Source organism: Haliotis rufescens, unplaced genomic scaffold (genome assembly GCF_023055435.1).
Source record: "Haliotis rufescens isolate VD_foot unplaced genomic scaffold, xgHalRufe1.0.p SCAF_14, whole genome shotgun sequence".
Taxonomy (NCBI): Eukaryota; Metazoa; Mollusca; class Gastropoda; order Lepetellida; family Haliotidae; genus Haliotis; species Haliotis rufescens.
This window is the reverse complement of record NW_025963824.1, coordinates 555,001-581,914: the sequence shown is the minus strand read 5'-3', so window position 1 is coordinate 581,914 and position 26,914 is coordinate 555,001. Positions and strand designations below refer to the sequence as shown.

Below are 26,914 nucleotides of genomic sequence, written 5' to 3'. Positions count from 1 at the left end.
TTCAACTGACAGTACCAGAGTTAGGCAGAACATGATACTGACTTCAACTGACAGTACCAGATTTAGGCAGAACATGATACTGACTTCAACTGACAGTACCAGAGTTAGGCAGACAGGATACAGACATGAGCACAGTAAAGGAGACACGAGACTGACCTGACTTGATGTCGAAGGCCTGCCTGGTGACGCTCATGTGGATGTTCTCCTTCACCGTCCTCATCTTGTCCCGCAGATCCTCCAGCTGCCGCTGTGAGTCCGACGTGTACGTCTTGAACTCCTCGATACTGGCTGACACCATGGACACGACGGAGATGAGGTCGTCCACGGGGTAGTCGGAATCCACCTCCTGGTACCGTGGCTCGGAAAACACCTCCAAGAAGTCCCCGATGCTGCTGTTGAAGGACTTGATATCAAAGTTATCGTTATACCTGTGGTGATACGGGGTCGTGCGCCCAGTCTCATCCTCCACCGCCAGGCTCACACCGGAAGTCGGCCTGTCGTCTGCGCTCTTAGTGGACATGACGTCATCGTCCATATTGCTGTCATCGTTGCGAGCAAGAAGGATTCGTTCCTCCCCGTTCTGAAACACCTGTTCCTCCTGCCGGGAATCGGCGTCATTGTCAACGTTGCCGACTCCATTGTCTGGGGGAGTCTCGATCTGTGGGGCCTTTGGTTTAAGGTTTGGTTCAGTCTCGGTTTTGTTCGCTTTGGTTGATTTTGTTTTGGAACCACTGGGTCTGCGGTGATGACCGTGGTGCGTGGGCTGGACCCGTCCCCCCTTCACGGGCTTCTTGCCGTGGTGGTCGTGCTTGTCCCCTGCCATTATCTGCTCTTGTGTCTCTGCCAGCCGGTTACCTCATCCCCCTGGAACACAGACACAGGCACAGTGTTACTTACACTCTCCACAACATAGATAAACAAAGTGAGTTGGGTTTAACGCTGCTTTTAACAGTATTCCAGTCATATCGCGGCGTGTCAGCTTAATGTGGGAGGAAAGCCCGAAGTGATGCAGGGCTCAGACGTTTACCACTTCGGTGAAACCCACGAGCACGGGTATGGTGCTGACAAACCTAGAAACATAATCGGGGCGAACCGGGATTCGAAAGTTAAACTAAGAAGCATTTCAGTTCCAAACATGTTTTGTTTCTTTGTTTGTTGTTTAATGCCGCCCTCAGCAATAAGCCAGCTTTGTGACGGCGGTCTGTAAATAATCGAGTCTAGACCAGACAATCCAGTGATTGACAACATGAGCATCTATCCACGCAATTGAGATCTATGTGAGTAGTTTATGTATCAGCTGCGATATACAAGGTTTATAAATAATCAAATTATCATCAGTTTACTGACCAATGACACAATATCAATCAATATTTATATCTACATAAACAGGAAATGTCATTAAAAACAGCAATATATGCACCAATCACAGGTCATATGGTAATTTCCGATGTCTTAAAATTCTTAATATTTGCGCGTATATAAGCCATTTTGTTTTCTCGATATTTGAATACTCTTCTACGTTAACGTAATAATGTTAACCAATTTACGCTGTTGACGTCGCGACAGTCCACCAAAGTGGGAATACCAGTCGGAAGAGCACTCCGCCATTAGAATAACATCCGTGTCTGAAGCTAGTACCATAATAAAGACAAATATAGCATCTATATCTATCTCAAGTGTTATTCTAATACAGGTGATGCCATGCAGCCTAACTTTAAAAGCGTTCAGTCTTCATGCCAAACCATTGTATTAATTCCTACAGAATATGTATGTACAATGTCTGACGCCCCTTACTGTGCTAAATGTTGCTGAAAGCGGCGTAAAACCATACTCACTCACTATTCCCCAAAACACCAAACGTGGCATATCCCCGCGCGGACTGCCTCGTCGAATAGCATACACCCCTGTGTTGACGTATCGACCGGGGTAGTCTATTGGCTCAGTTTGTCAGTCTGTGAAGTCTTTCTCCAGCTTATTACTTTTTTTTCGATTAGTGTCGCCCTGTGACGCGCGCAGCGATATGAAGATAACCTGCCGTGTAAATCGCGGACCCCGTGCGCCGGGCAACGTTTAACAAACACCAGTCATTAGATCATTTAACCCAATAATATAACACCCGGAGACTTGGCACGGAGTGGGGTATGTTTTACACGGAGTCCACGTTGCGTGTTGAATCAATACTCATCACACAATAGAAGCAGTTACTTGTAACGAACGTAATACCCTATGTTTTATGTGATCACAGAGAGACGACAATGGGCATTTAGAACCAGCCCGCGACTGGGGAGTTACGCGACAAACACAGTGTCCAAGGGCTAATTGAACGCCTAAGTGCACAGCCAAACGTTTGAAGGTGTTTGCTGGTATAGACTTGCCTCCAGGTCGTTAAGTACTTAATGTCAATACAAGCAAACTCGTAAACCACGTTTTGAAGGTGAAGGATGGAGTTTGTGTTTTCCTGTTCACATACAGGTGTATTGTTTTGTTTATGTTGTTGAAATCATTTCGCCAGTTAGATGTGTTATATAACGCTTGCATGTGGTACGCATTGTCGCCTTTAAAACTTTCAAATGTAGAATGTATAGTCTGAGAACACCATTGCGTACATACACACACGTACACATACATACGTGCAAATACATACAGGCATACATATACGTACATATACATACACACACATACATAAACACACAAACACACATACACATTCACAAGCATATACACACATATACACATACATACACACAGACACATACACACACATACACACAGACACATACACATACATACACACAGACACATACACATACATACACACACACACATTCACATATACAAGCCTATACACACACATACACACGCACACGCACACGCACACGCACGCTCGCACGCACGCACACACACACACGCACTCACACACATACACGCACGCACACACGATTGAATTAATCCTGTTTCACTGCTGTATTGTTCTCTGGGTGCCTCCATTGACACAAACCACACGTCAACAAAGCGACATGGGTTGAAATGAATAAAACGGTCTGTGTGCTATGTATTAGTATTTGTGCTTCGTAATCTTTCGTACATCAGGACATTATATGTGGCGTGTATTAACATAAGACAGGATGATTCCGTTCTTTTGACGCATACAACCTGGTACCAATGACCGCAGTTTTGTTTCATAAACACACACCTTGATTGATCCATTAAGACACATTGTATTGCACCACGTTCAGAAGTAACATCAGAGGGAAGCCTGTCTACTTGTATGTCTACTTGCCCGGCTACTTGCCTGTCTACTTGTCTGTCTACTTGCCTGTCTACTTGCCTGTCTACTTGTCTGTCTACTTGTCTGTCTACATGTCTGTCTACTTGTCTGTCTACTTGCCTGTCTACTTGCCTGTCTACTTGTCTGTCTACTTGTATGTCTACTTGCCTGTCTACTTGTCTGTCTACATGTCTGTCTACATGTCTGTCTACTTGCCTGTCTACATGTCTGTCTACATGTCTGTCTACATGTCTGTCTACTTGCCTGTCTACATGTCTGTCTACATGTCTGTCTACATGTCTGTCTACTTGTCTGTCTACTTGTCTGTCTACATGTCTGTCTACTCGCCTGTCTACATGTCTGTCTACTTGCCTGTCTACATGTTTGTCTACTTGCCTGTCTACTTGTCTGTCTACTTGCCTGTCTACTTGCCTGTCTACTTGTCTGTCTAATTGTCCGTTTTCTTGTCTGTCCAGTGTGTCCGTCCTTTGCCACAGACCATTTGATTATGAAAACATAACTAGCCCAGGTCAAATATTGACATCAATGTGTTTAACCACCGCACACCTGCCAGTGTCGTTCTGGCAGTAAACACATCAAGTTTACTACATATTGTAACTCGTGCCTTTATGTTGCTGCTTATTGTCAAAGGTATGAGTTTAGTAGCGTGTTTGTAAACAAACGGGTATAATGTCTACAGTGTACCACTACCTAGTGTGTTATACAAACAGTCAACGCAATGAACAGACACAATCCTTCTTATATACGCTGTGGTTCAGGAAACGTCCACACAAAGCACACATGTTATAAGGATTTTATAATGCCCTACACATTGTGGATGCAAAGCAAAGCGACTGAACCACCCTGCTGAAAGCAAAGCGACTGAACCGCCCTGGTGAAAGCAAAGCGACTGAACCGCCCTGCTGAAAGCAAAGCGACTGAACCACCCTGCTGAAAGCAAAGCGACTGAACCACCCTGCTGAAAGCAAAGCGACTGAACCGCCCTGGTGAAAGCAGGGCGACTGAACCACCCTGCTGAAAGCAAAGCGACTGAACCACCCTGCTGAAAGCAAAGCGACTGAACCGCCCTGGTGAAAGCAAAGCGACTGAACCGCCCTGGTGAAAGCAAAGCGACTGAACCACCCTGCTGAAAGCAAAGCGACTGAACCGCCCTGCTGAAAGCAAAGCGACTGAACCACCCTGGTGAAAGCAAAGCGACTGAACCACCCTGGTGAAAGCAAAGCGACTGAACCACCCTGGTGAAAGCAAAGCGATTGAACCACCCTGGTGAAAGCAAAGCGACTGAACCGCCCTGCTGAAAGCAAAGCGACTGAACCACCCTGTTGAAAGCAAAGCGACTGAACCGCCCTGCTGAAAGCAAAGCGACTGAACCGCCCTGCTGAAAGCAAAGCGACTGAACCGCCCTGGTGAAAGCAAAGCGACTGAACCACCCTGGTGAAAGCAAAGCGACTGAACCACCCTGGTGAAAGCAAAGCGATTGAACCACCCTGGTGAAAGCAAAGCGACTGAACCACCCTGGTGAAAGCAAAGCGACTGAACCGCCCTGCTGAAAGCAAAGCGATTGAACCGCCCTGCTGAAAGCAAAGCGACTGAACCGCCCTGCTGAAAGCAAAGCGACTGAACCACCCTTGTGAAAGCAAAGCGACTGAACCACCCTGGTGAAAGCAAAGCGATTGAACCACCCTGGTGAAAGCAAAGCGACTGAACCACCCTGGTGAAAGCAAAGCGACTGAACCGCCCTGCTGAAAGCAAAGCGACTGAACCGCCCTGCTGAAAGCAAAGCGACTGAACCGCCCTGCTGAAAGCAAAGTCGATTGTACGATTCTGACTGTACCTAGACCAGGTGTTCTTGAGTCACTACCAGATAGTGATGATACCAGGTGTTCTTGAGTCACTACCAGATAGTGATGATACCAGGTGTTCTTGAGTCACTACCAGGTGTTCTTGAGTCACTACCAGATAGTGATGATACCAGGTGTTCTTGAGTCACTACCAGATAGTGATGATACCAGGTGTTCTTGAGTCACAACCAGATAGCGATGATACCAGGTGTTCTTGAGTCACTACCAGATAGTGATGGTACCAGGTGTTCTTGAGTCACTACAAGATAGTGATGATGCCAGGTGTTCTTGAGTCACTACCAGATAGTGATGATACCAGGTGTTCTTGAGTCACTACAAGATAGTGATGATGCCAGGTGTTCTTGAATCACTACCAGATAGTGATGATACCAGGTGTTCTTGAGTCACTACCAGATAGTGATGATACCAGGTGTTCTTGAGTCACTACCAGATAGTGATGATACCAGGTGTTCTTGAGTCACTACCAGATAGTGATGATACCAGATGTTCTTGAGTCACTACCAGATAGTGATGATACCAGGTGTTCTTGAGTCAGTACAAGATAGTGATGATACCAGGTGTTCTTGAGTCACTACCAGATAGTGATGATACCATGTGTTCTTGAATCACTACCAGATAGTGATGATACCAGGTGTTCTTGAGTCACTACCAGATAGTGATGATACCAGGTGTTCTTGAGTCACTACCAGATAGTGATGATACCAGGTGTTCTTGAGTCACTACCAGATAGTGATGGTACCAGGTGTTCTTGAGTCACTACAAGATAGTGATGATACCAGGTGTTCTTGAGTCACTACCAGGTGTTCTTGAGTCACTACCAGATAGCGATGATACCAGGTGTTCTTGAGTCACTACCAGATAGTGATGATACCAGGTGTTCTTGAGTCACTACCAGATAGTGATGATACCAGATGTTCTTGAGTCACTACCAGATAGTGATGATACCAGGTGTTCTTGAGTCAGTACAAGATAGTGATGATACCAGGTGTTCTTGAGTCACTACCAGATAGTGATGATACCATGTGTTCTTGAATCACTACCAGATAGTGATGATACCAGGTGTTCTTGAGTCACTACCAGATAGTGATGATACCAGGTGTTCTTGAGTCACTACCAGATAGTGATGGTACCAGGTGTTCTTGAATCACTACCAGATAGTGATGATACCAGGTGTTCTTGAGTCACTACCAGATAGTGATGATACCAGGTGTTCTTGAGTCACTACCAGATAGTGATGATACCAGATGTTCTTGAGTCACTACCAGATAGTGATGATACCAGGTGTTCTTGATACCAGGTGTTCTTGAGTCACTACCAGATAGTGATGGTACCAGGTGTTCTTGAGTCACTACCAGATAGTGATGATACCAGGTGTTCTAGAGTCACTACCAGATAGTGATGATACCAGGTGTTCTTGAGTCACTACCAGATAGTGATGATACCAGGTGTTCTTGAGTCAGTACAAGATAGTGATGATACCAGGTGTTCTTGAGTCACTACCAGGTGTTCTTGAGTCACTACCAGATAGTGATGATACCAGGTGTTCTTGAGTCACTACCAGATAGTGATGATACCAGGTGTTCTTGAGTCACAACCAGATAGCGATGATACCAGGTGTTCTTGAGTCACTACCAGATAGTGATGGTACCAGGTGTTCTTGAGTCACTACAAGATAGTGATGATGCCAGGTGTTCTTGAGTCACTACCAGATAGTGATGATACCAGGTGTTCTTGAGTCACTACCAGATAGTGATGATACCAGGTGTTCTTGAGTCACTACAAGATAGTGATGATGCCAGGTGTTCTTGAATCACTACCAGATAGTGATGATACCAGGTGTTCTTGAGTCACTACCAGATAGTGATGATACCAGGTGTTCTTGAGTCACTACCAGATAGTGATGATACCAGGTGTTCTTGAGTCACTACCAGATAGTGATGATACCAGATGTTCTTGAGTCACTACCAGATAGTGATGATACCAGGTGTTCTTGAGTCAGTACAAGATAGTGATGATACCAGGTGTTCTTGAGTCACTACCAGATAGTGATGATACCATGTGTTCTTGAATCACTACCAGATAGTGATGATACCAGGTGTTCTTGAGTCACTACCAGATAGTGATGATACCAGGTGTTCTTGAGTCACTACCAGATAGTGATGATACCAGGTGTTCTTGAGTCACTACCAGATAGTGATGATACCAGGTGTTCTTGAGTCACTACAAGATAGTGATGATACCAGGTGTTCTTGAGTCACTACCAGGTGTTCTTGAGTCACTACCAGATAGCGATGATACCAGGTGTTCTTGAGTCACTACCAGATAGTGATGATACCAGGTGTTCTTGAGTCACTACCAGATAGTGATGATACCAGGTGTTCTTGAGTCACTACCAGATAGTGATGATACCAGATGTTCTTGAGTCACTACCAGATAGTGATGATACCAGGTGTTCTTGAGTCAGTACAAGATAGTGATGATACCAGGTGTTCTTGAGTCACTACCAGATAGTGATGATACCATGTGTTCTTGAATCACTACCAGATAGTGATGATACCAGGTGTTCTTGAGTCACTACCAGATAGTGATGATACCAGGTGTTCTTGAGTCACTACCAGATAGTGATGGTACCAGGTGTTCTTGAGTCACTACCAGATAGTGATGATACCAGGTGTTCTTGAGTCACTACCAGATAGTGATGATACCAGGTGTTCTTGAGTCACTACCAGATAGTGATGATACCAGATGTTCTTGAGTCACTACCAGATAGTGATGATACCAGGTGTTCTTGATACCAGGTGTTCTTGAGTCACTACCAGATAGTGATGGTACCAGGTGTTCTTGAGTCACTACCAGATAGTGATGATACCAGGTGTTCTAGAGTCACTACCAGATAGTGATGATACCAGGTGTTCTTGAGTCACTACCAGATAGTGATGATACCAGGTGTTCTTGAGTCACTACCAGATAGTGATGATACCAGGTGTTCTTGAGTCACTACCAGATAGTGATGATACCATGTGTTCTTGAATCACTACCAGATAGTGATGATACCAGGTGTTCTTGAGTCACTACCAGATAGTGATGATACCAGGTGTTCTTGAGTCACTACCAGATAGTGATGGTACCAGGTGTTCTTGAGTCACTACCAGATAGTGATGATACCAGGTGTTCTTGAGTCACTACCAGATAGTGATGATACCAGGTGTTCTTGAGTCACTACCAGATAGTGATGATACCAGGTGTTCTTGAGTCACTACCAGATAGTGATGATACCAGGTGTTCTTGAGTCACTACAAGATAGTGATGATACCAGGTGTTCTTGAGTCACTACCAGGTGTTCTTGAGTCACTACCAGATAGTGATGATACCAGGTGTTCTTGAGTCACTACCAGATAGTGATGATACCAGGTGTTCTTGAGTCACAACCAGATAGCGATGATACCATGTGTTCTTGAGTCACTACCAGATAGTGATGATACCAGGTGTTCTTGAGTCACAACCAGATAGTGATGATACCAGGTGTTCTTGAGTCACTACCAGATAGTGATGATACCAGGTGTTCTTGAGTCACAACCAGATAGTGATGATACCAGGTGTTCTTGAGTCACTACCAGATAGTGATGATACCATGTGTTCTTGAGTCACTACCAGATAGTGATGATACCAGGTGTTCTTGAGTCAGTACAAGATAGTGATGATACCAGGTGTTCTTGAGTCACTACCAGATAGTGATGATACCATGTGTTCTTGAATCACTACCAGATAGTGATGATACCAGGTGTTCTTGAGTCACTACCAGATAGTGATGATACCAGGTGTCCTTGAGTCACTACCAGATAGTGATGGTACCAGGTGTTCTTGAGTCACTACCAGATAGTGATGATACCAGGTGTTCTTGAGTCACTACCAGATAGTGATGATACCAGGTGTTCTTGAGTCACTACCAGATAGTGATGATACCAGATGTTCTTGAGTCACTACCAGATAGTGATGATACCAGGTGTTCTTGATACCAGGTGTTCTTGAGTCACTACCAGATAGTGATGGTACCAGGTGTTCTTGAGTCACTACCAGATAGTGATGATACCAGGTGTTCTTGAGTCACTACAAGATAGTGATGATGCCAGGTGTTCTTGAGTCACTACCAGATAGTGATGATACCAGGTGTTCTTGAGGCACTACCAGATAGTGATGATACCAGGTGTTCTTGAGTCACTACCAGATAGTAATGATACCAGGTGTTCTTGAGTCACTACCAGATAGTGATGATACCAGGTGTTCTTGAGTCACTACCAGATAGTGATGATACCAGGTGTTCTTGAGTCACTACCAGATAGTGATGATACCAGGTGTTCTTGAGTCACTACCAGATAGTGATGACACCAGGTGTTCTTGATACCAGGTGTTCTTGAGTCACTACCAGATAGTGATGGTACCAGGTGTTCTTGAGTCACTACCAGATAGTGATGATACCAGGTGTTCTTGAGTCACTACCAGATAGTGATGATACCAGGTGTTCTTGAGTCACTACCAGATAGTGATGATACCAGGTGTTCTTGAGTCACTACCAGATAGTGATGATACCAGGTGTTCTTGAGTCACTACCAGATAGTGATGATACCAGATGTTCTTGAGTCACTACCAGATAGTGATGATACCAGGTGTTCTTGATACCAGGTGTTCTTGAGTCACTACCAGATAGTGATGGTACCAGGTGTTCTTGAGTCACTACAAGATAGTGATGATGCCAGGTGTTCTTGAGTCACTACCAGATAGTGATGATACCAGGTGTTCTTGAGTCACTACAAGATAGTGATGATGCCAGGTGTTCTTGAGTCACTACCAGATAGTGATGATACCAGGTGTTCTTGAGGCACTACCAGATAGTGATGATACCAGGTGTTCTTGAGTCACTACCAGATAGTAATGATACCAGGTGTTCTTGAGTCACTACCAGATAGTGATGATACCAGGTGTTCTTGAGTCACTACCAGATAGTGATGATACCAGGTGTTCTTGAGTCACTACCAGATAGTGATGATACCAGGTGTTCTTGAGTCACTACCAGATAGTGATGACACCAGGTGTTCTTGATACCAGGTGTTCTTGAGTCACTACCAGATAGTGATGGTACCAGGTGTTCTTGAGTCACTACCAGATAGTGATGATACCAGGTGTTCTTGAGTCACTACCAGATAGTGATGATACCAGGTGTTCGCGAAAAAGATTGTCATATCCTGTCCCATATTTGAATCACTCTCAATGGTCTTCGCGAAAAGATCGGATATCCTGTCTCGCAACAGACATCACAAAGGCTGACGTCACTGCATGATATTGTTATCATCATACTATCACTGCTACCAATGCCAGGATGCAGCGTTCCTTCTCTAGAGGTAATCATCAAACTTGGATAATAAACACATATAGGGACTTTGTATTTACTTGTCAAATAACCCGTTCGTCTGACCAAAAAGGTGTATTGTCCAATTGTATTGGTTTTTCCTTACTGTTTTTTTCTATCATTCATGTATAGCTACCATTGAAGCAGATCGAACATAGATCCAGCATTAAATGTGTTATTTCACTCGAATGAGATATTGATTTTATGCATTCAGATAAATCATGTTTCTCATCACTAAAGAGGAGGATATGACACCGTTATAGGTACCATCTTGTTGCTTTGTTATGAATAATAACTGAGTTATTGTCCATATAAAAGTGTCATGTCCTGTTCATGCAAATATACACAAATTAAAAACATAAGTTAATCACCCCTGTATATTTTTACAATGACTGGTCCTACGAGAATTGTCATTGAAACCCTGATAACATAATATTAGAAAAAAAATATATGTGGTTTGCAACAAGACACTTCTGTCAATGCGAAAACATAAATGTTTATCCTGTTTTTAGATTTATTCATGATTTTAACAAAAACTCAAAGGTACTGTATTTGGGCAAAAACGGTTGTCATAATAAGTTTTGAGGATGAGAGTCAGGAACACCATTTCACATCATGATAGATGTCGTTATCAGTCCCCAGATGACATTCATGACACAAACATCAGCAGCTGGTAAATCCGCCACATGCCCGGACGACAGCTTCCTTCGTCTCATCCCTCCAGTAAGTCGTCCGATCTTTTGAATGGGCAACTGCAGCAACTAACGACGAAGAGCTGACTCCAATTTGGCCAGAGTCCGACTTGACGCCCCAGGATGTCCCAATATGCACAAGCGTGTTCAGGGTGCCCTTGTACAAAACAGCCTTAGCGTTACGAATGTCGTTGGTCTATGTTAAGGTATGGGAGTTACGATCACCTTAGCGCCATGAACGGTTTGTACAACAGGACCCTTGTCAGGACTCATGGCAGTGTCGCCACAGCGTCATTCTGGAGAAAAGCTGATACTGCTCGAGCACGATGGGCCTGGCATTGTCATCCAGGTACACAGGTCGGTGGTGAGTGGCGGGCTGTCCAAATGCGGCACAACTGAAGTTGCCTTGGATGGTGACCCAGCTTACAAACCATCATGATCATCCTTCCAAAATACGGGCTCGAACGTCTCATGTTCCTGGATATGTAGGCCCATATTTTATGCCTCATAACCCTCTATCGACCATCCGTAACATGACAGAACCCTGCTCTCATCCGACCAATGGATGTTCGCAGGTTCCAAGCTCACCGGGCCAAACACCATGCTAAATGAGTTTTCTGATGATGTGGAGGCCTGATTACCCTTCTGGACTATACTGCAGCCGATTTCCTTCGATTCGTCTCGTTGCGGTTGACATCCGTCTGTTGGGTAACCATAGGCGCTTCAGAACAGATGTTGCAAATGGTTGAAGACGTTCAAGCCGAAGCAGGACCCTAACGCCTTGACGTCATGTGAGGTCTTCCTGACCACGGGAGATTCTGTACAAAATTGGTTTGCCCGTGTTTTCGTACTAGTCTACTGATTACCGTATAATGACACCAAGTAGACGTCATATACGTGTGTAGGTCAGCCTGTCGAATGCATACCAAGAATACGCCTTATCATCCAAAACTGGCTCCCACAGGAGACATCGCTTGGGTGAGATCAACACTGTAGATATCGCTGCAATAAAATTGCATCACAATGCTTTGCAGACCATTGTGACATAATTGGTTACCGTGACGTCACAATCAAATGACATCACTAATGGCTCTGCTACTGAAGCTGTTAGCAGTACTTTTTACACTTAAGACACTGCTTATTACTGTCTACAAACTGAAAAAAGTTGGAAGAATGATGTTGGATGATAAATAAAATCTCACCCTCGTGTCTTTTTATATCAAATATATCAACACTCGTTGATAAAAGTAGAAAAATCTTTGGCAAGCCTCGGAGTTTTCCTAATTTATTCAACTCGTGTTGATATATTTGATATCAAAAGACACTCGGGTGAGATTCTCTTTATCTTTGAGCCTCTGATAACCTTCTTCGTGTCAGATTCACACATAACGTTTCAACATTGCAAGACAGTGGCGTTACATATTCACAATTCCTGTGTACATATTCTACATTTAAAACAATACAAGTGAGTGAGTGAGTATGGTTTTAAGCCGCTTTTAGCAATATTCCAGCAATATCACGGCGGGGGGACACAAGAAACGGGCTTCACACATTGTACCCATGTTGGGAATCGAACCCGGGTCTGCGGCGTGACGAGCGAACGCTTTAACCACTAGGCTACCCGACCTCCCTAAAACAATGCACGGTTGGCATGATGCACGTGCAGGGCGTGCTGCGATGTGACGTCACATTTTTCATTATACTGTCCTAACATTTCGACGGAACACCATTCTTGACATATGCATAACGAAATTCGCAGTTGTTGCGAATGAGGATATTTCAGTATTAATTATTACAAGGGGTGCTTTTTTTCTTTGTGGAAGTCATGATACATTCTACATCAGGGTACCACAAAACATTACGAACTAAATGACAGAAGAACATGTACTCCCTGGAATACCTCCTCCTGAACACACGTTGTGGAACTCGTTGTTGAAAGTCAGTATCCCGTTCGTGTAACAATGTACCTGTGTTTATGTGTTGAACGCAACCTGATCAGGTTTCAAAGCATTTGTACCGACTAATGCATTTTATAAGTAATTGTTTCCTTTGACATAAATCAGCCAGGAAACATCTGTCCTCTGAGAGAAACAGTTAAGGAAACATTTGCCCAAAATAATGTTTGGTAAGTTTGTCGATCTAGTTTTGAATCAACTCAACCGAGAAGCCGATTGAACTATTCATCTCAGTTGATGTTAATCATTTGATTGATTTTCAATCGAAAGCATCTTAAGTTAGCGATGTGAGGTGAGGTGGGGTTTAACGTCGCGTCTAAGATTATTGCACTTATATCGCGACGTGCATGTACGTGTGTGTGTTTGTGTGGCGGCTTGTTCAAATCCTGACTGATGCCGATTTATAGTGCTAGCACACTGAGATACCATGCCGCAGTTTAACATGAATACCCCACTCAGACACAGTATACTGACTCCGAGCCGACCAGTCCTTGTTTTAGCCCCTTAATGCCAAGCGCCAGACAGGGAAACAACAAGTACCATTTTTAACGTCTTTTGGTATGACGCGGTCGGGGATCGAACCCCGGACCTTCCGCTCTCCGGGCTGACGCTCTACCACTAGACCACGGAGGCTGTCGTTAGCGATGTGAATCAAACCAGTGAACTGTACCGGTGCTTAGTCAACACTCAAAGAAACCTTCTGCATGGTTGTATTTATTAAAATAGTATTTGATTTAAAACTAACGCACAACTGCCGATATCTTATCTTTGAATATCTTCTTCTTCTTCTTCATCATCATCATCATCATCATCATCATCATCATCATCATCATCATTATAATCATCATCATCATCATCATCATCTTCTTCTTCTTCTTCATCATCATCATCATCTTCATCATCATCATCATCATCATCATCAATACTACTACTACTACTACTACTACTACTAATAATAATAATAACAGTTGTTTCCACTTCCAATTACAAAACAAACACACACTCGGTATACTTTCATTTGCCACAAAGTTTAGGTCCATATCAATATATTTTGGACGTGAATCAAGAGCGCCGCCTAAATCAAATGGTCTGAGATATACACAGTAATACAGTGCAACTTGATCTAATGCCAGCAAGACCTCAGTGAGGCATGTCTGTGTGTCGCGCCATGAGAATCAGAGAGCAACTCCACTCAACATGATCAGTGAGTTCATTCCAACAGTTTACGGCTATGGAGATCAATTGCCGTCACCTGATCAATAGATCAATATCCGATCCGCGGATACCACTTAGGGGTAGATACCATCAGACAGCGATCTACCCCGCTGACCCCAAGTCGGTTACTCGTGACGCTGTTATACAATACTGTGTTGATGTTTTACCATAGTGTAATCATATTGTTTATATTGCTGTTATACAATACTGTGTTGATGTTTTACCATAGTGTAATCATATTGTTTATATTGCTGTTATACAATACTGTGTTGATGTTTTACTATAGTGTAATCATATTGTTTATATTGCTGTTATATCATGTAGCTGTAAAGTATTGTGGGATGCTGCGTGTCGTTTTCCTTTATGCGTCGTTGTTAAACTATACGACATCGCATTGTCATACTGTGTCGCTGTTAAGCAATTGTGTATTGCTGTTAAACAATGATGCATCATGTAGTTCTACTGTGTCGCTGTTAAGCAATTGTGTATTGCTGTTAAGCTATAGTGCACCATTTAGTTCTACTCTGTCGCTGTTAAGCAATTGTGTATTGCTGTTAAGCTATAGTGCACCATTTAGTTCTACTGTGTCGCTGTTAAGCAATTGTGTATTGCTGTTAAGCTATAGTGCACCATTTAGTTCTACGTGTCGCTGTTAAGCAATTGTCTATTGCTGTTACACTATAGTGCATCATGTAGTTATACTGTGTCGCTGTTAAGCAATTGTGTATTCCTGTTAAACTATAATGCATCATTTAGTTATACTGTGTCTCTGTTAAGCAATTGTGTATTGCTGTTAAACTATAGTGCATCATGTAGGTATACTGTGTCGCTGTTAAGCAATTGTGTATTGCTGTTAAACTATAGTGCACCATTTAGTTCTACTGTGTCGCTGTTAAGCAATTGTGTTTTGCTGTTTCGTTATATTGTGTCACTGTCTATGGTGCATAAGGAGTTGACATGCCTTGTCCTACTGATTTTGTATATGAGGGAATTGGCGCTGAACTAATGTTAAACTGTGGCATGGTATGTCAGTGTGCTAGCACTATAAACTAGGGATTAGTCTTGACTAGTACAAGCAGCCACACACACACTTGTGTGGACGCCGCTATGTTAGTGTAATAAACTTTGACGCGATGTTAAGCTCCATTTCACCTCGCCTCACACATCACTCACACGTCGCTCTCACACAACTGGTACATCATTCTCACATTACAATCAAAACACTCACGCATCGCTAACATATATGTCATACTACCCAAACATCACTCAACCATTTCTCAAATACCCCTCACACATCACTAGAGGATCGATCGTCTATCACTCACACATCACCCAACGATCGATCTCGCATCACACATCACCCAAAGATCGATCTCGCATCAACCATCACTCAAAGATTGATCACCTATCACTCAAACATCACTAGAGGATCCATCCCACATCACTCACCCATCACTCAAAGATCGATCCCACATCACCAACACATCACTCAAAGATCGATCACGCATCCCTCAAACATCACTCAACGATCGATCCCACATCACTCAAACATCACTCAAAGATCGACCCCACATCACTCACACATCACTCAAACATCACTCAAAGATCGATCCCACATCACTCAAACAACACTCAAAGATCGACCCCACATCACTCACCCATCACTCAAAGATCGATCCCACATCACTCAAACATCACTCAAAGATCGACCCCACATCACTCACCCATCACTCAAAGATCGACCCCACATCACTCATCCATCACTCAAAGATCGATCCCACATCACTCAAACATCACTCAAAGATCGATCACGCATCCCACACACATCACTCAAAGATCGATCACCTATCACTCAAACATCACTCAAAGATCGACCCCACATCACTCACCCATCACTCAAAGATCAACCCCACATCACTCACCCATCACTCAAAGATCGATCCCACATCACTCACCCATCACTCAAAGATCAACCCCACATCACTCACCCATCACTCAAAGTTCGACCCCACATCACTAACCCATCACTCTGAGATCGATCCCACACCACTCACACATCACTCAAAGATCGATCATTCAAACATCACTCAAAGATCGCTCTCATGACAAAGCAGGGTTTTTATCCAGTGATTTCAATTCTTCACCAAGGCCTTCATTCAGTGCATTCACGATAATCCATAAGTTGTACGTTTTCCTTCGTGCAATCACATTAACTCCAGTATTTTAAAACCTAAATCTATTTGTCACATGGTCACGAGTCCAGGTAATATGTTTCCGTGAGAGTATGTCTGTCGGCTATCCTTCCCATTGTCTACTACAGCAGCACGTACATCCAACCACTGGCCTTGTTCATTGTATTGACTGTCTTCAATTCCACATGCCACCATGTGTTGACAGCGACAGTACGGATTGTCTACTACAGCAGCACGTACATCCAACCACTGGCCTTGTTCATTGTATTGACTGTCTTCAATTCCACATGCCACCCTGTGTTGACAGCGACAGTACGGATACGTGTTTCTCAACCGATTAAATAAATCCAATTTATCTTATTTGTCTGCCTCGGCATTACAATGAGATCACCCCCCGAGGAATCTATATGGGCTTCTCTTCACAACGCCGCATTGTGACGGAATGCCACCGCCATGTCTCCCCATACAGCTCCACGCCTGCCTCAATACAGCATTAACTTGATCTCTTGGTTATGAAGTCAGTGTCGTGTACCATTGTGACTCTGTGACCCGAGAGTGTCACGTATTGTCACGTCTATGCATGTCGGGTACTTGTGAATCCCATTAGAACGATTTCCCTTTTCACCGCGCGGACCTCGGAGAAGACATGGCCCTTTCACACAACCATTCATTGACGGGAAACATTCCGACCTTGCTAATAGTCCCCTTTATGAAGTGTCCGTGCTGAGGTTGTGTTTGTAAACTATACTGTGTCGCGCTGTGGGGGCAGACTTTGGCGACAAATTGGACTCAACTATAATCAACTTAGTATTATAATGGCACTGACATCAAAACAAGAAAACGTCAATACCACCATGGCGTAGGGTAATATATATTCAGCATGTTATGAATGTCAAACAGAGGATCAACCGTATTTCCGACGCCATGGGACATCGTGAATAATTTCCAAATGTTTCCCCAGCATGTCAATGGTTTATGGCTGAATAAACAGGACATCAAATATTTTGCATTGTTCAATGTCTGTGTTCCCTGACGAAGCGGGTATTGATCATGTTTAATAAATTTCATTTTTTTATTTATAATTGATACGCTAGGGGGAACTGGAACTGTTAACAGAACACGCCAAACTTGATGTATGCGACACGCAGATATTCTTATAAATGTAATAACTATATTGCCTTTCAGCCCCATGGAATCTGTTACGGCTGATAATCCAGACTGATTTATCAGGAAATTTTAATTCTAAGGGAAGAAGTTGAAGTCATATCAATGGCATTGTCACAAAGACGGTTTCCTCCCATTAGTCAAACAGCTTAAAACATCAAACGGCGTGACTGATTGCACAGATAATCTTGAACTGTTACTTATTTGGAAATGGTTTGATCCAACAGTTGGTGAAAGAAAAATGCCTTGATTCCTTCACACGTTAAGCCACGTCCTATAATGTAATTAATTTAGGGGCGGTCGGGTAGCCTAGTAGTTAAAGCTTTTGCTCGTCACGCCGAAGACCCGGGTTCGATTCCCGACATGGGTACAATGTGTGAAGCCCATTTCTGGTGTCCCCCGCCGTGATACTGCTGGAATATTGCCAAAAGCGGCGTAAAACATCACTATAATGTTATTTGGCAGAAAACCAACTCTTAGAGAGGGGATAAAATGATTGTTTATGAACTGTGACATATTGTCACATCTAATGACAACGAGGTGGTGCACCACAGCACATGCTGACGTTGTCCTCGCATGCATAATGATTCAGTACTCTGTAATGGACAAAATATGAACATCTGTTGATCAATAAACAGATTCGAGAAATTTCTTCGACTTAAATCATGCTATGGTCGATATAATTTCTCTATTATTTTGCATAATGACCTATTGTTGCGTCAGATTGACATAGCCAGGATGAAAAGGCTGTAAATTCCGGGCTAAGAATCAACTTCAACAACAATAGCATGACGTCATCATATGGTTTAATATTACATCGCCCCTTGCGTCAGTCAATGAAACAAATCCTGATAGATGTCGGAAGTATTACAGTTAAACAATATGGATCCCTGTCACGGAGCATTAGCGTGTTAGATATGGTCCACGGAGTTAGAGACTTCTCCCTCAATACAGTTTATCGTTCCGAAGCAACGTGTTTGTTAGGGTGAGGTAAAATGGGGTTTATTAAGATTAGTGCACGTATATAGCGACGTGCATGTACGTGTGTGTGTGGCTGCTTGTACTAGTCCGGACTGATGCCGATTTATAGCGCTAGCCCACTGAGATACCATGCCGCAGTTTAACATGAATACCCCACTCAGACACAGGATACTGACTCCGAGCCCACCAGTCCTTGTTTTAGCCCCTTAATGCCGAGCACCAGACAGAGTAACAACAAGTACCATCTTTTAACATCTTTTTGTATGACGCGGCCGGGAATCGAACCCCGGACCTTCCGATCTCCTGGCGGACGCTCTACCACAAGATCAGGGAGGCTGTCTGTTTGTTGGGGACAAACAAGACAGGAATAAAATAAACATGATTATACATATGGCTGCGTTTGAAAATAGTGCGCTGTCATTAATGTTTGTTCATATCAGTATACCCCACACTTGAAGCGAGCGACGCGTATGATACAGACAATGCGATTACTGAATTACTACCATAAATAAGTCTCTGTGACCTCTCCGTCACCTCTACCCCCAGACCTACCCGGTCTGTGTGTAATCAGGGTGGGAGACGCTAATGGAATCAACAGGGACGTGTTTACCCTGCACTCGTGTTGATAGGAGGAGGTTTCTATCTTGCTGTCCTCCAGGTAGATTCAAAACACTCAGTTATGAGGACACATAGTCATGTTTTTAGCTCAAGGACCACAAATCAGGTGATTGGTTGGTTGGATTATTGTTTAACGCCGCACTCAGCAGCATTACAATTAATATTATGACGGCGGGCAGTAAATAATCGAGTCTGGACCAGACAATCCAGTGACTGATATCATGATCATCGATCCACGCAATTGGGATCGATGACATACATCAACCATGTCAGCGAGCCTGACCACCCGATCCCGTTAGTCGCCTCTTACGACAAGCATAGTCTCCCTTTACGGCAAGCATGGGTTGCTGAAGACCTGTTCTACCCCAGATCTGCACGGGTCACAAGCATGGGTTGCTGAAGACCTATTCTACCCCGGATCTGCACGGGTCACAAGCATGGGTTGCTGAAGACCTATTCTACCCCGGATCTTCACGGGTCACAAGCATGGGTTGCTGAAGACCTATTCTACCCCGGATCTGCACGGGTCACAAGCATGGGTTGCTGAAGACCTATTCTACCCCAGATCTGCACGGGTCACAAGCATGGGTTGCTGAAGACCTATTCTACCCCGGATCTGCACGGGTCACAAGCATGGGTTGCTGAAGACCTATTCTACCCCGGATCTGCACGGGTCACAAGTATGGGTTGCTGAAGACCTATTCTACCCCGGATCTGCACGGGTCACAAGTATGGGTTGCTGAAGACCTATTCTACCCCGGATCTGCACGGGTCACAAATCAGGTGAAGTTTAGCAAAGGTGGGTGGCCGTGTTCGAGGCAGGGGCGTGGCTTTGTTTTTAATGTGCCTCTGTTCACATAGCAGTGAATGGGTACCCGGTAGGATTGGATGGATAACCTTCTAACGCGTCACAGACAGCTTTGGTTGTATACTCCCCAGGGAGCTGAGAATGAAAATTGTGTTCACACTGATCCTTTGGAGAAGATGATAATAATATCGCGGCATGAGGGAATGGAATTTCGCGCCTTCTTGACAGACTTGGTGCATACAATTCTGTGCATACAATTCTGTGCATACCCTTCTGTGCATACACTTCTGTGCATACAATTCTGTGCATACACTTCTGTGCATACACTTCTGTGCATACAATTCTGTGCATACAATTCTGTGCATACAATTCTGTGCATACACTTCTGTGCATACACTTCTGTGCATACAATTCTGTGCATACAATTCTGTGCATACAATTCTGTGCATACACTTCTGTGCATACACTTCTGTGCATACAATTCTGTGCATACAATTCTGTGCATACACTTCTGTGCATACAATTCTGTGCATACAATTCTGGTAGGCGAGGTAGCCGATTGTCCTTCCGTGGGACTACATGTCTCCTCTCCTAGTAATCAAAAGAGACAACCCAGACGAAATGATTATCCTTCTGTGGGACTATGTATCCTTCTCCCGGTAATTTAAGATGGATGGACTCCAGACAAAATGATTACCCTTCTGTGGGACCATATCTCCCTCTCCCGGTAATCAAGAATAGATGGACATCAGACAAAATGAATACCCTTCTGTGGGACCATATCTCCCACTCCCGGTAATCAAGAATAGATGGACATCAGACAAAATGATTATCCTTCTGTGGGACCATATCTCCCACTCCCGGTAATCAAGAATAGATGGACATCAGACAAAATGATTACCCTTCTGTGGGACCATATCTCCCACTCCCGGTAATCAAGAATAGATGGACATCAGACAAAATGATTACCCTTCTGTGGGACCATATCTCCCTCTCCCGGTAATCAAGAATAGATGGACATCAGACAAAATGAATACCCTTCTGTGGGACCATATCTCCCACTCCCGATAATCAAGAATAGATGGACATCAGACAAAATGATTACCCTTCTGTGGGACCATATCTCCCTCTCCCGGTAATCAAGAATAGATGGACATCAGACAAAATGAATACCCTTCTGTGGGACCATATCTCCCACTCCCGATAATCAAGAATAGATGGACATCAGACAAAATGATTACCCTTCTGTGGGACCATATCTCCCACTCCCGGACATCAAGATAGATGAACTTCAGACAAATTGTGGGACCCCATCTTATTTTCTGGTATTTAATGAAGACTCAAAGCAAACAATTGTCAAATTATGAAAAACAATATAGTCAGAAAAAGTTCTTTTGTGGAGCTTACTCAAGGGACACTCAACCCCTGAACTGAAGCATCCCTGGTAATCAATGTAAGACCATCCCCCAGAAAACGATCACTCCTTCTGTGGGAGTATGTATCCCCTCCTGTGGGGCGTTGGATGGTAACGTAATTAAAATGCTCGCTCGTCACGCCTAAAGCCCCGGGTCGATTCCCTACACGTATACATACAATGTCAGACACCCATCTCCGGTGTTCCCCGCCCTGATATTAGTGTGATATTGTTAAAACTTCGTTAATTCAACCTACCCACTATCTCTTCTAGTAATCAAGATGGAATGATTACCTTTTTGCAGTGGCGGCTTCTCTAACGGCGCCGTCATGAACTGATTATCCTTCGTTGGAGAAGTAGATACCCTCCCTTGTTGTACCCAACACGCCTACCGAGTTGTCTGAACGAACGAATGCTGCTAACAAAACACAATCATCTTTGTGAGCGAAATGAACCTTCATTCCAAAAACCGCGTATGCAATGCTTTTGTCATTGGAAGCACTATAACGTTGACGTCATAGGGTAATAATGGACAGCAATAACGTCCATATATATGCTGGGGGATTATTTCCCCGACCGTTCCCTCAGTAAGTCTGTGACACTCCCATCACCGTCACGATCTACCCCGACAATACCAGGAGCAATACACTCAACACGGAATCCGTGGAGGATTACAAGAGCGAAATGAATAACGGATTATCTTCCTGGTGTGGATTAACTTTGTAAAGTCTCAGCCGCCATGATTCATAATGTATGTTTGTGGGGAGGATATTCAAGGCCATGTTAGTTATTTGTAAGGGCTCAGTCACACAGTCTGGAGTTTTACTGCCGTCCTTGATGGGACCATTCCCGATTACAATTCGTCAAAATCTGATCAAGATCCTGTGATCCGTGGCGGAAATTCACAAATTTGTAAAAACCCGTATATAGGTCAATCAGTGCGGAAAACAATTCTCATATTCCAATAATATATAAAACGTTCATTGTTTAACTATTCCAAACTGAATGTTCATTCTGAAAACATTTATGAAACATATATGATTCTTGCTTAATTTGTCATACAGTAAAAACATGTGCAAATATAAAGAAGTTGAAGTGGCACGGATATGATCTGACTCAAGCACCGTTGTCACTGACGGGAAGGCTTTGAGACTGCCAATTTGCATTGTGCATGTGTAACTTTATAACCCTGTGTCTCGTCCAACAATATTAACACCCTAGTGATACTGATGGCGGCCCCGGCTGCTGACGAAGTCTCCAGCCTCCAGTGTTCTGAGAATGACGGAGGAGCTGTCACCGCCTGCAATATCCCCCAATCAACGCCCAAGGTCATATCGTCCGGGCTGTAGATGACCTCGACAGATATAGTCTCTACGCTGTGCTGTAGGACGGGGTGTGGCTTACACTGGGCTTTTGTGATGATACCGTTGATATAATGGTCATTATGTCGGCTGAGATGCGATAAAGAATGGTTGATGCATCAAACAATATATAAACAGACGGGAAAATTAAGGCTTGAAAATTGGATCTCACTAAAATATTACAAATGTTATCAAAATGTTACTGTTATCAATCGCCCCTTGAAAAAGAGTCACGAACTATCGCAAAGATTAACTGACGAAGATAGCCTCATGTGTGCTAATATGTAGACATTGAAAACAAGTCATTCCGCCGATAAGGAATATAACGTACAGTAACAACAATTGTGAAGTGCGCTTTTCATGAACAGTCCTTTTTCTATGCGATAAACTTCATCATTGGGTTTTGGTCCACTACCCAGTACATCACCCCCCGGGGCCGTCGTTGACCACAGACTGAGTTTTGCACCTCACAGCGCCCCGGGGCCGTCACTGACTACAGACTGAGTTTTGCACCTCACAGCGCCCCGGGGCCGTCACTGACTACAGACTGAGTTTTGCACCTCACAGCGCCCCGTTGATTTTGATATAGAAGTAATTGTTTTGCAGGGATGTCTTACTTCCTTCACTTACTCGTTAATCGCAATTCAATATTTGAGGGTAAAACTTGGAAGTGATATCTAGTTATGTTTATTTATGTCCTTGTTGATGTTTGTTTGTTAGCTATTGTATCCCGCAATGTTCCAGCTATATGACGGCGGTCTGTAAATAATCGAGTCTGGACCAGACAATCCAGTGATTCGCATCATTAGCATCGATCAACACAATTGGGGTACATGCATCAACCAAGTCAGCGAGTCTGACCACCCGATCCCGGCAAGCTACAGTCACACAGACAATGCTACCGCGATGCAACCTCTTGGCGTCTGATTTCCTTTGCCGCCAAATGGCGATCGCCCATATTTGGCATTAGGGTATGATCGCAGATCAATCAGCGATAGGTTTTGCAACTTGTCAGTGATTGATCGGCAACTGTTCACCGCAGATACGGCGAAATGTTTGCAACTGATCGGTGACTAGTCAGCGAATCTTCGGTGACTTGTTGCAACTGAACGGGGACTGGTCGGGGACTAGTTGTCGACCGATCACCGATCAAAACATAATGCGTATGAAAAGGGTGCTTTTCTCAATCAAATCATTTCTTTGCAAGTTGCCCAGATGTTAATAACAGAACAGTTGCAGGTGCTCTGTCTGCAAAGAATAAATCTAAATGCTGCAGTTGCTGCCATGGTAGTTAAAAGTACTGACGGAAACTTAAAAAAACCTGTTTTTCTCATTTTAAAAATCGACACAAAGTGTTACGTAGCTGTAAATACGAAATAACAAAACAACTCGAAAAGTACTAGTCTGGATTTGCTAGTTTGATCTAAGTGAACAATACAAAATGTACTTTACAGGAGGTAATTTGTCGGCACTTTCAACATTCAAAAATACAACTGTCCAAATTGACATAGCAGAAACAGACTATAGGCATTATGCACCTGTTCTCACCTGTCGTCAAGGTGTCCTAGGTCATGGACATTCACCTTGATCTACTTACACCTGGTTATGCCCTGTTTCACAATAGTCTGTTTTATGCACATTTTTACACACTTTTACGTGTAAAAAGGCATAAAAACATTTGATACGCTGTATTTGTGCCACGGCCTAATTAGTACTAATTTAGTTGTTTGAATATTTACATATTTTGTATATTACCTGCATTTATTTAAGATCTGAGGTCGAAAAAACTTGTTTTTTTCATTTCCATGAGTACTTTTTTTAGTATCATGGCTTCCTTTAAACACGAACAACGCGCTGTAATAAAGTTCCTTACATGCTCTGGTTCACAAGTCGTGAATTGCACAAGCTGCCATATGTGAATGTGGATTCGAACAGTTAAATCGTCCACCCTACAGCCCAGACTTAACCCCCAGTGACTATTTCCTGTTCCGGCAAATGAAATCTGCCCTACGTGGAAGACGCTTCCAGGATGACGAGGACATAAAGGCTGCCACAGAGGCGTAGTTAGAGGGCCAATCTGCGGATTTCTATAAAAGTGGTATTACAAGCTTGAAGGACAAATGGAATAAGTGTATTGAGGTGAATGGAGATTATATTGAAAAATAAAAGTGCAAAAGATATTCTGCGACTTGGTCTTATATTGATGTTGCAAAACTTATTGAACGCCCCTCGTGCCTACTAAGTGTGTTAATACCAAACTAGCCTACAATATGTGCCACTTTTGGCTCAGTCTGGCTAATGTGTATAAAGAAGGGATAATACAAATAACGGCACAAATATCGGTGAAATTAATTACACAAATTCTAACTGAGCAGTTAACGGTCTGCTTCCTGCTGATTGGCTAGCCCACGCGATTGTTCTATTGTGCTGTTGATTCGGAAACGGTCCCTGGCAACGTGGTAATGACGTCATATGTGTACATGAGGCCACAGGCACTTATATGCCACGTCATTGCAACTGTAGAGTGAATGAGCTAATGTCTCTATTTGTGATCGGAAAACTTTCACATTTATTCGACATTTTCTCAGAAAAGAAACCAACATGTCTCCGAATTCTGAATTACGGGTTGTTCGTTCTCCTGAAAGTATTTCATGTCTCAGTACTTCTACAGTGAATTTACTGGGAACAGATATTCCGCAATTCCGCGTAGCCAGAAGGTTGTGTTTTCAGAACAAAGTTCTTCCCTGATCCCACATGATCTAACCAGCTGAGTCACAGTAGCCTACTACCACCAACTCCGTGGCAGTAGCCTTGAACTATATAACTCTTTTGTGTGGAGGTTTTGTCTAACAATCAGTGCACGACCCACTCCACACCACTGCGGTGTTATTCTCTCACACACGGGGTCATACCTATTTGTTAGTCGCGCCATCTGGCTCACATTAAGGAGAAAAGTACCATGTGTGGGAGAAGACTGTGGAATAATAATAATAATAATAATAATAATAATAATAATAATAATGATACTGATGATGATGATGATGATGATGATGTCAGTGTTGATATGGTTGATGGATCTGTACTGCTGGACGGTACGGAAATGAGTGTCAACCAAGCGAAGTGCCACATCAGGTTCGGTTTCTCAAGGGAAGGCTCTCTAAACGTCCACTGCATCGAGTTTATATGCAGTGTGTTGAGCAGGTCAGCAACCCTGCAGAGTCCTTCGTTTGGATGAAATCGGGTGGCCTGACAAGTTACTGCTCAGGACCAGTCACTTCCCACTCGAAACCGTCAATGAGATGCATCAAAATGTAAAATCTATTTTTAAATGTAGATTAGGCAATGAATTTAATGAGACTGTCCAACACATTGTCTGTGGATGCCAGTTTTGGCACAAACACAGTATCTTAAGCGACATGATGGTGTGGCTCGATCACTGTATTACCGTCTTCGCCATGCTTGTGGTTTTGACACAGAGGTCCACCCAAGGTACGACCCAGAATATGTAGAGGGCGTCATGGAAAATGATAAATACAAAATTATTTTGACTAGGTCCGAATGCAGCCTCAGACGTATCCAGGCCAACAAACCTAATCTTGATAAATACAATGAAATCATTTATATTGTTGAATTGTCTGTCCCTTTTGACACTAATGTGATTGACAAGATCCAGGAAAAACATGGCAAATATGCAGACCTCCTTTCGAAATGTCACGCTTGCATCCCAAGTACCAAGTTGTTCGACTCCCCATTGTTCTCGGTGCCTTAGGTTTGGTACCTCCCACTCTGTTGACTGACATCGGGAGAGTCCCCGGCTTTGCTACCAGGAATACAGCCCTTCTGACAATCTGGGTAATGCAGAAGGCTGCAGTGTTGGGGAGTCTTCACATTCCCCGAAATGTTCTGGGTGGGTTTGTCTAGGCAGCGCTTCCGGGGAGAAGTCCCATTCGCTGTCTGGG

The 26,914-nt window shown here is 43.6% G+C and overlaps 1 protein-coding gene across 2 annotated transcripts in view; it reads right to left on the bottom strand.

Annotated features, from left to right (window-relative positions):
* Positions 1-26,914, bottom strand: part of LOC124128008 (death domain-containing protein 1-like) — an 83,454-nt gene that overhangs the window by 54,788 nt on the left and 1,752 nt on the right. Inside the window, exons 1-2 of one of the 2 annotated variants that reach the window (XM_048395603.1) lie at positions 1,836-1,989; positions 157-864 (exon numbers count right to left, since the gene is read on the bottom strand). In XM_048395603.1, coding sequence (XP_048251560.1) covers positions 157-823 — 667 coding nt within the window. In that variant the 5' untranslated portion in view covers positions 824-864; positions 1,836-1,989. Of the gene's footprint in view, positions 1-156; positions 865-1,835; positions 1,990-26,914 lie in introns of those variants that run through there. The other variant, XM_048395602.1, reaches the window with a different exon arrangement.